This window comes from Dryobates pubescens, chromosome Z (assembly GCF_014839835.1).
Source record: "Dryobates pubescens isolate bDryPub1 chromosome Z, bDryPub1.pri, whole genome shotgun sequence".
NCBI lineage: Eukaryota > Metazoa > Chordata > Aves > Piciformes > Picidae > Dryobates > Dryobates pubescens.
Window position 1 is genome coordinate 56,251,715 of NC_071657.1, and position 15,285 is coordinate 56,266,999.

General features: G+C 43.3%; 1 protein-coding gene across 1 annotated transcript in view; it reads right to left on the reverse strand.

The window, feature by feature from the left end:
* DMRT1 (doublesex and mab-3 related transcription factor 1) overlaps nucleotides 1–15,285 on the reverse strand; it is a 58,476-nt gene that overhangs the window by 33,903 nt on the left and 9,288 nt on the right. The window contains exon 3 of the mRNA XM_054177906.1: nucleotides 1,528–1,811. Within this exon, the coding sequence (XP_054033881.1) occupies nucleotides 1,528–1,811 (284 nt within the window). The remainder of the gene's footprint in view (nucleotides 1–1,527; nucleotides 1,812–15,285) is intronic.

Consider the following 15,285-nt stretch of genomic DNA (forward strand, 5'->3'; position numbering starts at 1 on the left):
GGAGAAGAAAGCTTTCATGGTGTGGGGCTCACAGAGCATAGGGAAGGAAGACAGCTCTTTTCCCCATATGGCTGTACTCATGAGGAAAAAAAAAGGCACAGAATAGTACTAAATGCAAACAGCTCTAAAGCCATGACCTTAAAATTCATGGACCTGCATAAAGTTCATGGTCTCTGCATTTTCAGGAGGACCTTGACCCATGAAAAAAGTGTCTACTGGTAAGAAGGCCTCATTGAAGGTGATGTGAACTGCCACAGTAATAACCCTGGTCTAAGTCCCAGCTTCTCGGTATCAGAAGCTAAAAAACCACATCACAGCTTGTCTCTGTGCCAGAACTGCTAGAGGAATTCTCTGTCAGCAACAAGGACAGACCACCTGTTCCTTTCAGAAAGGAGGTTTTGGTGGACATTTAATCTTTCGTTGTTGAGTGGTTTAACAACAGACCCTTTGCAGAAGACAACATGCTGTCTCTTTATGCTCTACAGAAGCAGTCTGCCCTCTTCTGCCCTTAGACAAAGGACATGGGCATTTGCTGACTCAGGGGTTGAAGACTCCAAGTTCTACCTCAGACCAAAAAGCACCACTGCAGCTCAAGACCAAACAGCCTTGGGGTCACTGAAATTGCTCTGATTGCTTTGCCAAGATTGCCCTGTCTTGGCAGACTTCCCCTATTTCCATTCTCCAACAAGTACTGAGTTGGAGGCTACACTTAGAGAATCACAGAATGGTCTGGGTTGCAAAGGAGCTCCAAAGGTCATCTAGCCCAATCTCCTCTGCAGTAAATAGGGGCATCCTCAACTAGGTCAGGTTGCTCAGAGCCTCTTGAGACTGAATTTGAGTATCTCCAGGCACAGGACCTCAACTACCTCTCTGGGCAACCTGCTCCAGTGCTCCACTACCCTCTTGGTAAAGACTTACCAGGACATTTACCAGGTCCTAGAATGAGAGGGATTCCTTGGCTTTACACTCTTACTTAAGGAAGTGCACAGAGCTTTAGTGCAAACCCCTCAGGCACAGACTGGAGCTGACATAGCCTGAACACACCAATAGCAACATGCCATGACACACTGAAGTGATTGCCATCAACCCCCTGCACAACAGCCTGGTCTCCTGAGTGACATCAGCACCTTGGATGTGAAAGACGGAGAGGAGAAAAGAACAGATTCCTGAAGAGCAAAGCCTCTCAGAAATGACACCTGAAGCTACCAGGATGCTATGCTGGGTAATTCAGCTGGACTGCTTTTCCAGAATACAGCCCATAGTCTACTATGACAAAACTCAAAAGACAAAATCAAGTGGGTACCTTTCATCTGTACTAGCAGGAACTTGCTTATACCGCTCTCATTGCTTTCATCGTGCTGCATCACAACCCTTCATTTTGGCTAACTTTCTTAATATAGATCCTAATCATACCCTGGAATCTGGTTCTGGTTTTGCACTGCCAGGAAACAGGAGGTCAGAATCAGGCTCAAGAAACAGCTTAATGTCTGCCTCACTCTTCCATGTAACACTTCTGTAACACCATACCTGCCATTGCTTTCCTGACTGGCTTGGCATGTACGTTGCTGGGAGGCTTCGAAGGCTGGTTTTCATGGGCGACCCTACAATTGTACCTCCTGCCTCACTTGTGGAAGGCTCACTGGCTACTGCCATTTGGTACTGGGAGTAGCCGTAGAGGTTGTTATAGTAAGGATACAGGGACGGCTGGTAAAAACTGCTGTAGTAGGAGGAGTCCACAACCAAATCAGACGTGCTCTCCAAGTGCCCTCTGCTGGTGATGGAAGGGATTTCCTGGATCAGCATCCGGCCCTCTGAAAAGGAGAAAAAAAAGGTCATTATGACACAAGAGGCTCCATGAAGACCATGACCTTTCACCTTCTGATAAGCTATCATTCCTGAAGGCTGGACAAAGAGTAGTGAATAGGAAGAGATGTGTGCTGGAAGGGAAGCACGTCTGGATGTTTGGTGGAAACTCAATTTAACTGACATTCACTCAAAGCCCGAGACTACCACCTACATGTATTGCAGAATGCAAAACAGGAGACAAAACCAACTGCAGGTTAAGACAACATTCTGCATCCTCGAGCAGCATCAGCTGATCTGATGATGATTTCCACCAGCTAAGGATGCAGACCACTATTATCTTTAAATTTTAATGTTGTGCAAAGTCTCTGTTAACAAACTCCCTGCAAGCAGCAAGGCTCCAGCTACAGGATAAGCCCCCTCCAGCCAGTGTCCTGCAGGCAACAAGACACTTTCTGAGCATGCCTCTAGAAAGTGTGAACAACCACAATGCTAAGAGAAGCTGCAGTAGGGAAAGCAACGCATGATCAACCAAGGTATCTCAGAAACCCAACCCCTGAGCAGTGAGAATGTCAATCATGGCCCAGCCTCCAACCCCAAATTTAACTCCTCTTTACCTTCAAAATCACAGAGCAGAACAAGCTCCCACACCTCTGGTAAAAGCAGAGGAGGAAGGGACTGCTTGTGACTTGCTGCCTGCAATCTGAAGTGCCTCCAGACCACAGGCCAGATGGCTGCACTCCCCACAGGCTGTCCCCTCACAGGTCTGCCTCCCTTGTTGTTCCCTAAGATGCTTCCTACAGGATGTTTTAAGATCCATTTTTCTCACTCCAGTGTCAACCAGTGTGTCTTGCACTGCCTACAAGGATGAAAAAGGAAGGTGCTTGTTGGTACTGTTTCACAGCCAAGCTCTTTCTGACACACTGCTGAGCCAGACACAGCAAGAAATTGTCACAACCTTAGGAAATCTACCCGCACGCTGAACACACATTTCCATATTAAACAAGGGAGCAACTGTAAATCTCACCATCCCTGCAGCTCTTGTTCTAGCTCACATCCCTGTAGCCCTGCCCTGTACTAACTCTTGAAGAGTATTTGCAGCATGATCCCTTCCACAGGGAGCTCTTGCCCTTTCCAAATGTTGTCTCTCTTACATGGAGGAGAAAAGCATACTTAAAGCATACTTAGGAGCTCTAAAGGGCTATCAGTATGGAGGTGAAGCAGCATGGACAATAGGTATCTATGAAATAATAGCCCTAGGAGAGATGTCAGGCAAGTGTTACCTAGTTTGTTTATCATCTTTCTCTTGATATATCTATACCTTGGTTACTTGCCTGCAAAATGAATACAGTAGCATGTAGCAGCCTCTCAGAGTCATGGTAATAACTTCCACTGTACTGTGTACTAGATGCAAAGTAATTTACTAATTTTATTGCCATTTACAATGCAATTCTGTTGAAGTTCTTCAGCTGTAACGAAAGCTCTCTGCAATCATGGACAGACCCCTTCCAGGTCACCTAAATTACTCAGCCCTTGCTAACATTTTGTTGACATCAATGAACTACACTGATTTACTAGCAAACAGAGTCTTTATGCCTCCTGCATTTGATTTTTCTGTCCCTCAGCCCTACACAAGCAAGAACCAAGCCAGCTGGCCTTTTTCATTTGGAATACCTCTCCAATTTGCACACAGAACTGAGGAGTCTGCAATGCCTTCAGAGTTTTTGCACATTCATATTTTTATGAAATTGCATTATTGGTACTCTTCTGCTTCAAGTCCCTTTATCCATGTCTTTGATAAAATCAGAACTTACATCATGGACACTGAACAGCCAACACTTCTGATATATCACAGCACAAGCTTGACTTCAGTCCCCAAATTCAGCTCCCCAAACAGCTGAGGTCCAGCTGTTCTGCTTTTTGCGCTGTAAAATAGAAGCTAAACCCAAAATCCTTCAATATGTTCCCTGCTGGGATGCAAAGTTCACATGAAACAGAGATAAGCAAGGGAGCTGGCTGCAGAACTTCTGGCAAGGTGATGCCATGCTGCACAAATGAGTATTTTCTTCTGAACCCTTTGCAGTGTCTTCCCACTTGCAATGCATTGTAGAAAGGGATAATACTTTCTCCTAACAGTGCTGGTAACAGGAAGATGGGTCTTCTTTACAGCTACACAGAAAAGGTTAACCACCCTGAGGTGTCAGCAGCTAGAGAGAAGAAAGGGACAGAGTAGCAGCTTTTGCTGCAACTTTTGGAAGGGTCACTGCACCTCCTTACAGGGGACAAGGTGGGCAAGACTGCAACAGAGACATGCCCATAGCTACCTCAAGAAATCATACAAGTGTTCTAGTGGCTAGTAGAGTGCTACAGCTTCTTCCTAGAGAAAGAGTAGCAGTGGCACTCTTCTCTTGTGTAAGTAGGGAAAAACACCTTTTCCCGCTTCTTTTCTTTCTACCTCCTGAAATTTGCCACTGGAGGTGCAAAGGGGTTGACTTTGCCGCCACCTGTCTTGCCTTTATCTAGATGCATAATAGCTGCCTGCAGTTCAGCACTCAGGGCTGTATGAAATCAGCAGAATGGTCCTCTGATTTGCTTTGGCTGTCCCTCTGCTCTCCAATAGCCTCTACAGTACTATCACCTGCCGTCTCAAGACTCAATATTGAGTCTTGAGTAGTAGAGTTCAGTTGAGTTGGTTACCTGCTCATTCACAGCCACTCAGACACCCATATACATAAATCCCAAGTGTCAGCAGTCTGAGGCATTTTTCTCGTATAAGCACAGAACTGTGGAGTCCATAGTACCTGGCATGTAACTCCTCTGAGTTGTGTCCCCAACTCAGAGATGGGTCCCAGCAGATTAGCAATAAAAACAGGAGTCATAAGAAAGGGGACAGTTCAAGTGAAAGGACAGAAACATTCAATCCCATTCAGGACTATGACTTCTGAAAAGGCATTGGCAAGATGGCCAGGAGAGTTATTTTCCCTAAAACTCAAGCCACACCATCCTTCTGAAGAGGGAAGGACTGACAACATCTCACAATGAGCAGGAGAAAGATGCCACATGCTTCAATTCATGCTTTCCCCCAAATTCAGGAAATAATATTTTCTTTGATGTCATGCTTTGAGGCAAGTGTCTTCTTTTTCTTTCTGTAGCAGCTGGAACAGAAGGGAGGTATCTCACTCAAGACAAAGCCTCATGCCATGTGGACTGTGGGCAGATGTCAGGTCACACTAAGTCAAAGCACCCAATGGGTTACTTTAAACTCCTTGCAGTCTTGAACCAGAGAGTTTGAGGGAAGGATACCTCTGCAGAGCTGAGCTCTTGAAGGTCTTCAGTGACTGGCATATGAGTAAAGGACAGATCTACAGTCCAGCTCTACACTCTGGCCCCACCCAGCCTGGCTGAATCATGTAATTTCTTACTGTTTATGTAGACATCATACATACACAACACATACAGAACATACACAACTGTAAATACATTAAAGAGAATGAGTTTTGTTATTCATGGAAAAAGCCCTGAGAGTCATTTTATTATGGGCAATGAAAGCTCAGGAAGAAAAGCACATCACACCAGCCAGAACCTACACTTTAAGTAAGTGCTAAGCACGAAGAAAAGCAGAATTAAAAGCCAATGAACTCTGCTAAAGTGTCCTAGGAATAAAGCAAGGCACTTGGAGACCTGCACAGAGATTTCACATGTATCACATGCAACAGGGACTTTTTTTCCCTATCTGTGCTGGTTCCTTCCAGCTAAGGTTTGCTAGCCAGCTGGTGAGTAAGCGCACTGCTCCTGGGCTGCAGCACCCTCATGTGCAGAATAGGGCAGACCTTTGGAGGTCCTTTCCAACCGAGACCATTCTATGATTCTAGGATCTACTGGAAACAATGGCTGTAACAAAGTTTTAACTAATTGGGGTCCCTCTGGTTGTTTTTTGGTCTCTACCTGCAAGTCTTGACTCCTATCTACAGGCTGAACCTTTCCACAGCTTCACCTCCAGCAGCTCAAAAAGAAAGGTGTCCTCCTCAAGGGAGGCTGTCAGCCTATGACTGCATTTTCCACCTGAAAGGAAGAACACCAAGGTTAAGAAAGCAGCTCTCAGCTGTTTTTTGTTTTTGTTTTGTTTTGTTTTTTTCAAATGTAATTCAACACAGCTGAATAGCTCTGCTAGCAAGGTGAAGGGTCCTCCCCTGCCTCAGCACTTGCTGCATTAGAACACCTGCACATGAGGGGCAGCCCTGAAGTTCATTGCTCTAAGGGGAGTAATTTTCAAGAGGAATTAAGCTCTCAACAAGGCAACTGCTGCTGCACTCTCAGACTCCCACTCTGCCCCTTCACCTGCCCTTTAGAACAAGAGGGCTGCTGCAGGAGCTGGGCTTATACCTGGGCTGGCTGTTTTCACCCTCTACATGGAAAAACTGGGAAGGGCTCCTGGGTCTATCCCCTGGCACCAGCCACAGATTTTACCATTTTGCAAATTGCAAACAGGACACAACGAAAACATAGGACTGAAGCTGTACAAGGCAGAACAGAAATTTGAAGAGCAAAAGACAAAACGATCAGTTAAAATTCTTCCTCAATTTTTGGAACATCAAATCTACAATGTAGGGCCATCACTGCCTCTCCATATGTGAGCAACGCCCTTGCAGTGAGACAACAGTTTTCCATGCAGCTGGACATGCAGTTGTGCCCCTGGATCTCAAAGCCCTTTTCAACATTTTTACTAATTCCTGTAGAGAAGCGATACTACCTTTTTTTGCACTATGTACAGAGTGTGAAGTATGGTCCACTCTCTCACAGATCAATATGATGCACGATAAATACTGCTATTGATCTTGCAGTGTTGCAGACAACTCCCTAGCTCTATGGCATATTAATAGTTGTTAACCAGTAATTCATTTCAGGATGGCTGGGATTTTCTGTTAAGGAAGGTAAGTTCTTGGGGTCAGTTGGCCCAGGCAGCCAAGAGGGCCAATGGCATCCTGGCCTGCATCAGGAACAGTGTGGCCAGCAGGAGCAGGGAGGTCATTCTGCCCCGGTACACTGCACTGGTTAGGCTGTACCTCGAGTACTGTGTCCAGTTCTGGGCTCCTCAGTTTAGGAAGGATGTTGACTTGCTGGAATGACTCCAGAGAAGGGCAACAAAGTTGGTGAGGGGTTTGGAACACAAGCCCTCTGAGGAGAGGCTGAGGGAGCTGGGGTTGCTTAGCCTGGAGAAGAGGAGACTCAGGGGTGACCTTATTGCTCTCTACAACTACCTGAAGGGAGGTTGTAGACAGACGGATGTTGGTCTCTTCTCCCAGGCAGCCAGTACCAAAACAAGAGGACACAGTCTCAGGCTGCGCCAGGGGAGGTTTAGGTTGGATGTTAGGAAGAAGTTCTATACAGAGAGAGTGATTGCCCATTGGAATGGGCTGCCTGGGGAGGTGGTGGGGTCACCATCACTGGAGGTGTTCAGGAGGAGACTTGATAGGGTGCTTGGTGCCATGGGTTGTTTAGGTGGGTTGGATTGGTTGATGGGTTGGACGTGATCTTGAAGGTCTCTTCCAACCTGGTTTATTCTATGTATTCTATGTATTCTATATGGGTCTTAACACATTCAGTAACTTATGAGGGGCTCCTGCCTTCACTTGGCAGAGCATGGTGAAAAACAGTGGTATACTCTTCAGGTAATGTAAACCAGTCTCAGATCATTTACTTCAATAAAGCTATGACAATTTACATGAATGTAGATATGCATGGCAAAGTCAACACAGAAGCCAGTAAAACAGATCATTCTTTCCTTTCTTATGTTTTGGGAGGAGAGAGAAAAAATGTCAGGGAATTTAAAGGAAGTTCTATCATCATCTCTATTTCACAGTGCAAACACTTTTAAGCACACACACTGAGAAATACAAACACTGAAGTTCTGTCTGTAACATTCACTCATTCATTCTGTATACAAACATGGAGTAATTTGTATTCCTATCAGTATTATTAAGAGCCAGTGATACATCTTATTATATACTGATAGCTAAACATTCCCAGACAAGACTCTGATGCTGAAGCCAGATGACACAGAATCTATACTATTAGACTTTCTCAGTGTCTAAACCAGGGTGGTAACACCAAACTGCATACTGGGAATGGTTACTGGAGAGAGTATTAGTCAGCTTGGGATGGATGTTCATCAGGAATTGTTTTTAAAATCAGGATAGCACATCCAGTCATGTTTCAGTGTCTGGGAGCATGCAGTGGCATAGTTCCATTTACTTATGGGGACATTAAGAGCCAATTAGTCTCCATTTGATTTTTCTATTTCTTTTAGAAAAGAGAGTCTGTGTATGGAGTAGAGCAATTAAGAGAACTTCATGGTCTGCATCTACTGACATGAGTTCTTATATACACGTATGGTTAGGTTTTGTTTCTTCTATGTCTACAGAGACTCTGCACATACATAGACACGCCGCTGAAAACAGAGACCTGCTCAAGGAACACATTTACTCCAGGAGAAGGAAGGTATAGTCACTGCCCAGTAGGCAAAGCTCAGCTTCTGGTAGTTTACACTTTCTGTAGTTTTCAATTCAGAGTCACTGTTTACATCATTGTAATGTTAGTATCTCCCTGCAAGCTGGCCTCTGCAGCAGGGAACAGTTATGTCATTAAAACACCAGAAATTAATTAGTCAGGAAACACTTGCCTTTGGGCCTCCAGACTGGAGTCTTGGATTTGTGCCTGGTAACTTTCCTTTGTTCTGTATATAAAGCATCAGTGCAATCCCATTAACTGGTTTGGCAATAGAAAGTCTCACAATGTGTTAGTTCCAATCATAGCTGGCTTTGAGGTTGGACAGTAGCCTTGAATGAGGCTGGTGTGAAATCACTCCCTAGTACCATAATCAGAAACGATGGAACAATATATTTCTCCCACTAGACAATCATGACAGAGGTATTTCAGATGTCAAAGAAAGCTGGCACCATTATTCACTTTCTGTGGAGACACTCTGCCTCCCAAGAAACAAAACCCACATGCTCGCTCTGCCCGTGAGAGGAGTATCTGTTCTCTTCCCATTAGAAGTTGTGGATTATCTTTGGTTCCAGCATTGAACTTTTAGCTTGCTATAAAGTTAATGTGCTAGACAATGTTCATTCCAGGCAAGACTGTGGGGCTGTGTATTTTCTGCCACCCCCAAAAAAGGCCATTATCTGTAATTACCCATTACCATGCATAATTATTTCTTCTATTCTGGTCTATGGCCCCCAGGACTTTATGCTGTTACAGCTCACTGCATTATCTTATCAAATTTGTTAAGGAAGCTTTTTTGACCTTTTGAGCACTTGTCACAGCACATACAAAAGCCAGCAGTAAATTGTCAAAGCATGTAGTATGTGATTTATTATTTGTCCCCTGCATAGCAATATCATACAAAATACTACACACCAACACCTTCCATATTCTCCTTCCCTGCTTTAGCTAAAATGAGAAAAAGAAAGGAAACCATGTTAGTAAAAGATGGAAGGGAAGAGGAATGTGGGAATTTGAGGAACATGATGGCAACAAATGGCTACGTCTGAGCATCAGGCTCTGAAGCAGGTCCCAGGTAGTCTTCTCTCCAATTCCACCTTTTGTCTTTCTCTTCTCCCTCCCCTGTCTGATTCCAGCATTTCAGCTTCTTTTCACACCTGTGTAACTCTGCTGAACCCTACTCTGTCACACAGAACACCATTAATTGCTCCTTCAGTAAACAGAATGGGGTATTTAAATGCCTCTCCTTCAACTTACAGTTTCTATCAATACAGTACAATTTCCTGAGACAAATTTGGTCCAATATGACTTTCAGAAGGATTGTCCTTCATGGATATTCAGGTGAGCACATAAAGGAACAGTTTTTTGGCTCCACTGATTCCTCAGAATTACAGAATGGTAGGGGCTGGAAGGGACCTCTGGAGACCATCTAGTACAACTCCACTGCCAAAGCAAGATCACCTAGGGCAGGCCACACAAGAAGGAAGCCACGAAGGTTTTGAAAATGTTCAGAGGAGACTCCACAATCTCTCTGGACAGACTGTTCCAGTGCTCCGCCACCCTCACACACTGAGATGAACTTCCTGTGTTCCAGTTTCTATCATCTAATCGCCTGCTATCATGCTTTTCACCCAGGACAAAACAACCAGTCATCATCATGTCTCTCAGGGCCAGGGCAGAGCCTACACATCCTGCAACATTGCCTGCTGTATGAAGCAGCTGGACTAAGTGTTATTGGCAAGGAGTGGGCAGAACTGCAGCAGTGTCTGCAGGCAGGAGATGGCTTTATCCACCAAGCCATTAAGAGCTGCGCTCTCCCGCTTCTCAAGGTTTACTCATTGCCAGAATAATACCTGTTTTCACCAAGAAGGAATGCACATTGCTTTTTCATTCCCTCTAGGAATAACACTGGAGCCATTATCTGAACAAAGCAGAATAAGCCTATCCAGTTATACCTATAGAGGGCTAAACCAGTTTTAAGTGGGATAGCACATCTTGTCAAGGACACCTGCCAAAAAGAGGCCTTCTGGGATAAAAGTTAAGGAGCAAGGACAGCACATTTCAAGAAAAACTGGCAGATCCCAGAATTAAGGCTGTTATCATCTTTCTTGAGTTCTGCAGTGGATGTACTCAACACACAAGCTTTTAGTGAGAAATTGACACAATGCTTTTGTTCATCATGTCAAAACCCACCCTATGAAATGACTTCAACACGTGCTGGTGTAGTCTGGCAAAGGCATAAGCATTTCAGAATAATCATTTGTGGATTAATGAAATCTTAGATGAGGGGGTCACTGAACAGCAAAATAAACTGACATCTTTCACCTTAGGATGTGTTTCCTGGTGTTTTAATCCCTTCCACATCTCCCGCCTGAGCCCTTCCAAGTTCAAGCCCAGGTGCGCAGGTTCAGACCATGGTAATGTTCCCAACACCAGCTGTAAAGAGGAACTAGGGAACAGTACAAACAAACCAAACAAGTGTCATGCCTCTCTCACTCCCTTTCAGCCAAATCTAGCCAAATTCTGCCACCATGAACTTCTAGCTTCTTCACTGCCTGTCAGTCCATGCTCACTTTTCTATTGCTAACTAAGAGCCTGCGGCAATTGAAGGCTTGCTTCCAAGGTACCAATGTGAGGACCACACAGCTCACAGTCAACCGCACATCCCTTTGAGACTTCTCCAAAACCACCACCACCATCAGCTTCCCCACTCAGACCTACACTTTCAGACTGATAGGATCATCCTTCTTAAAAACCATGTAACACATACAGCGTTAATTCTCAGTCAGTTCAGTTTTCCAGTCAAGATGTCAGAGGACACAAAAATCAAATGCTTGCAGAATCTGATTGCATCAACATGTTACTTTGTCAAGTAATTCTGTAATGATGAAGGATTACTAATTGACAGAATCTTTTACACATGAACTTCTGTTATTTCAGGTTTTGTGAGCATTCTTTAACAACTGCATTTCTCCCCCTCCCACAGATTTCAGTCCACTGTGTGGACTGTTCTGCTGTTCTCACCAAAAATTATTTCAGACTGATGGATTTGCAGCCACTCCTCCTATCATACTTGCTTTTCTTAAACCTTGGCATGACATCAGCTTTCTTCCGGGACTTAGGAATTTCCCCAGCATTAAAAAGACTTCTGGAAATCAGCATTAATGGACCAAAGAGATCTTCAGCCAGGTTTCCTGGCTTTGCTGGGTTTATTTATTTAAATACTGCATGCAAGCAATCTATTCTGCTGATTCCAGTTACTGCTAGAAGTGAAAGCAAAATGTTACCATCTCCACATACAGCAACATCATTTGCCCTTTTTAAAAGACCAGAAAAAAAAATTGAGCATTGTTTCCTCTCTTCCACATGAGGGATTACTATCCCATAATACAACAGATGACTTTTAACTGTGTGTCTGCATTCCTAAATACAAGCAAAAAAAATCTAAAATATTTAGATTGGCAAAAAAAGTTTTTGGCAAAAAAAGTTTTTGGCAAAAAAAGTTTTAATTTATTTTCAAAAGAAAATGTGGCTTGAGAGGAAAAAAAACAAGAAGGCAGAAATCCCATCCAGAAGACTGCAGTATGGCAAAGTAAGTGTCCCAGTCACACGGTCCAAATCCAGCCTCTGCTAAGAGGAGTTGATAGCAGCACTGGAGAGAGCACATTGTGTTCACAATCAGTGTACATTTAATAAAACTTATCTGCTGCAAGCATTTAGCATGCAACTTAAAAACCCCTCCTAATATGGCTGAACAAATAAAGGGTACAGAAAATCATTTTTATTTCCATATTTAATGCAAGCTTCAGACCCTCCTAAGATGTCTACAGCAGTAAATTCTATTTTCAACATCTTCTGCCACTGACTAGAGCAGTGTTGTTGATCTTTGTATCTGAGCTGAAGGGTAATGTTTGTGCTCTCCTTACTTGCACTTTTGGCCTTTATAATACAGCTAGAGTGACTGTATTCAGATCTCTATCAGGAAAAAAAAAAAGGCTTTAGTAAAGAAAAAGCATTCAAAATATTTGAACGTGGCTCTCTATCCGTGAAGATGTCAGGTACTACTTTAATGCTACCACATATGTTTGTTCACACTGAATTGAGCAGGATTATTTACATTTTTAGTATTATTAGCATGCATGACAGCTAGCAGGATCAGGATCAATAAAATCAGTGCTTTAGCAAATTAAGAGCATGGGAAACAAGCGTCATTTTCAGTCTTCAATGTAACAGCTGGGAGTGTATGACTGCTATGTCTGCAAACACATATATATATATACAGAGACATATACATGTTATTATTGATCTTGAGCCATCTAAGAAACTTATGAACACTTAAAGTTAGTTATATTCACACATCCCTCATGTTACTGAAGTGTGTAATAGGGGCAAAACTTAAAAACAGCACAACTTGTTAAAAAGTACAGGAAGAACTTGTAAGAGAAAGGAAATTAGGAAAGAAAAACACATTTCCAGACAGTGATGGAAAGCAGCCCAGACACCTGCAGGCACAAAGAAGCCAGCTGAGAGGAGGAGAAAGAAACTTGGTGTGGATTAAACGTAAAGAGATTTAAGTCATTAACAAGAGATCAAAGAGAACATTAGAAGGGAGGGAACACTTTACAAGTGTCTGAGATAGGAGACCTTGGAGGAAATATGACTGGGATAAAATCATTATAGCTCACACTAAAAATAATAAAGGGAGTAGGACAATGTTTGGAATTAGCTGGAGTCCATGCTTGGATATAAGCTATATGATGACAGAAACAAAGAAGGTTTCTAAAAAAGACTAGCTAGAAATAAAAGGAGGGCTTTTCACTCTGTCTACACAACACATGATGGAAAAACTAGTATGAGTAGCAAAAAACCATTGCAGTCACCCACTGGGCCTGCAAAAGTGAGCAAAAATCACATGCACTGGCATCACCTTTGTGTATGATTGCCAGTGTTACATAGAAGGAATAATTACCATGTGGACTCAAAAAATCTGCTTCCAGGAAAATACAAATTATCACTAATTAATTTTGTTCATGCACAACTGATACACATAAATGCACAGAGACTGGAACCACAGTGGCTTACATCAGCTGAGGTTCAGTTGTGCCCATGACTACAGGCATCCAGATCAGCTTAATGGCAGCCTATGCTGTAAGCAATAGGAAAAAATTTTAGTGAAGTTCAGGGAAAAAGATAAAAAAATGAGGAATTAGAAGAAGTGTATGAAAAAGCCTTTCTACAAAAGAAGCCTTCAAAACTGTATTTTAATCCCCAAGTAATTAAGCGAAAAAGCAACTGAAAACAGGTCAACACGATGAATTAGGAAGTTAGCTGATAAATAAAGCAAATGAAAGCAGTCTTCAAGGTATAAGAAAGCACGTGGAAAAAAACAGAAAAAGCAAGAAATCACGTCAGTGCTCCGTTAAGAAGAGTGCAGTACTCCTTCACTCCCCACTTATATCTTTTCCAAAAACCAAAAGCCCCACACATTCAGATAACTGTTTCAAGGACACAGAAAGGAACAAGAGGCTAGCTACACATAGTGTAATAATGTGCCCATGGATAAAAAATTCCCGGTACATCTTCTGCTCCTTCTCCATTCCTTATCTCAGTGTTCATAATGAGAAACGGAAAGCATAAGCCAGCACAGACAACTTTCTAAACGTGAATACACATATGCAAACGCCAGCGTGATAGAGGAAGAGCTTCGAAGCACAGAGAAAAGCAAGGGCTGCCCAAGAGCCCCGCTGGCTCTCAGTGGGAAGGAAAACCCCAAGCATCCAGGTGCTTGGATAGTGTACTCTCTAAAAACTGTTCAGCGCCTATACAGCAACAGCTACTCAGCAGCGACTTTGCTCTAACCAGTACTAGCTCTATGTCTGCAGACTTCATCTGGTGAAGAAAAAAGTCAGACAGAAAGACGCTGCAAACACGGAAAGTTCTAGGACAAAAGACGCCGGGGGTGGGGGGAGGGGGGGTGGGGTGGGGGAGAGAAATTAAAATGTATTCTCTGTTCTTTAGAGTAAAAAAGTTTTTCTGAAATGTGAAAGAAGGATGGAAATGCCTGCTGAGCCGTCTGTGGGTTTCCACTTCCACCCCCTTAGCTAAAAGACAGTTACAGAAGCCCTCGGGCAGAGCAGCCTTTCTATTGCGAAGTGGGTCTGAGTAGCTCACAGCTGCCGGCACAACTGCGGCCCCAAAACACTAGAAAGCCCTTCTCAGTTCCTGCCTCTGGTGAAGATAGCCCTGGACACACAGAGTACACTTAGAAACACAAAAGCAATCTTCTCTGAGGTTTTCTATATCCTTTTATGCTACTAGTAGTTTTCACACTTTCACAGAAGCTTCAGACAGGTTTGACTGCCGAAAAGAAAGAATAAAACTTCTCGGTTTAGAGGCTTAACTCTAAAAGCTGCATCTAGCTCAACACGACTCACCAGCACAACAAATACTACACTTTCGACAGAGACCACACTTTATTGAATAAACATGTATGGCACTTTTGACCTTAGCTCAGATGAAACACGGGCACCTACACACACAGAGTTGCAAAGATGATGAAACAAAACTGCTTGAAAGGAGTATTAGGGAAAGAGCAAGCTTTGAAAACTGCAAGCTCCAGAAATGGAGAACTGGAAACACCTAATCAGGGATGCAGAACCCTGCAACATTATGATTTATTTAAAACAGCCAAGCAGTGGCCAGAGGCAATGAATCATGCAGGAGTCGACAAAGCTGCAGGAGATTTCTGTCATCTAGTTTAACCTGCACGTTGTTCAGAGTTTACCCCTATTTTAATCACTTGAGATCATAATCTAACACACTCTTAAACACCTCTCCTGATTATGCTTCACTTATCCCCTTGTCCTTATGCAGGTCATTCCATTGCTAATTGCACCTCTAGTTAGGAGAAGAAGTGTCTACTGTCTAATTTAATTTTGTCTTTTTTAGTTTCAAGCCGTTGCTCCTTGTTATGCTGTC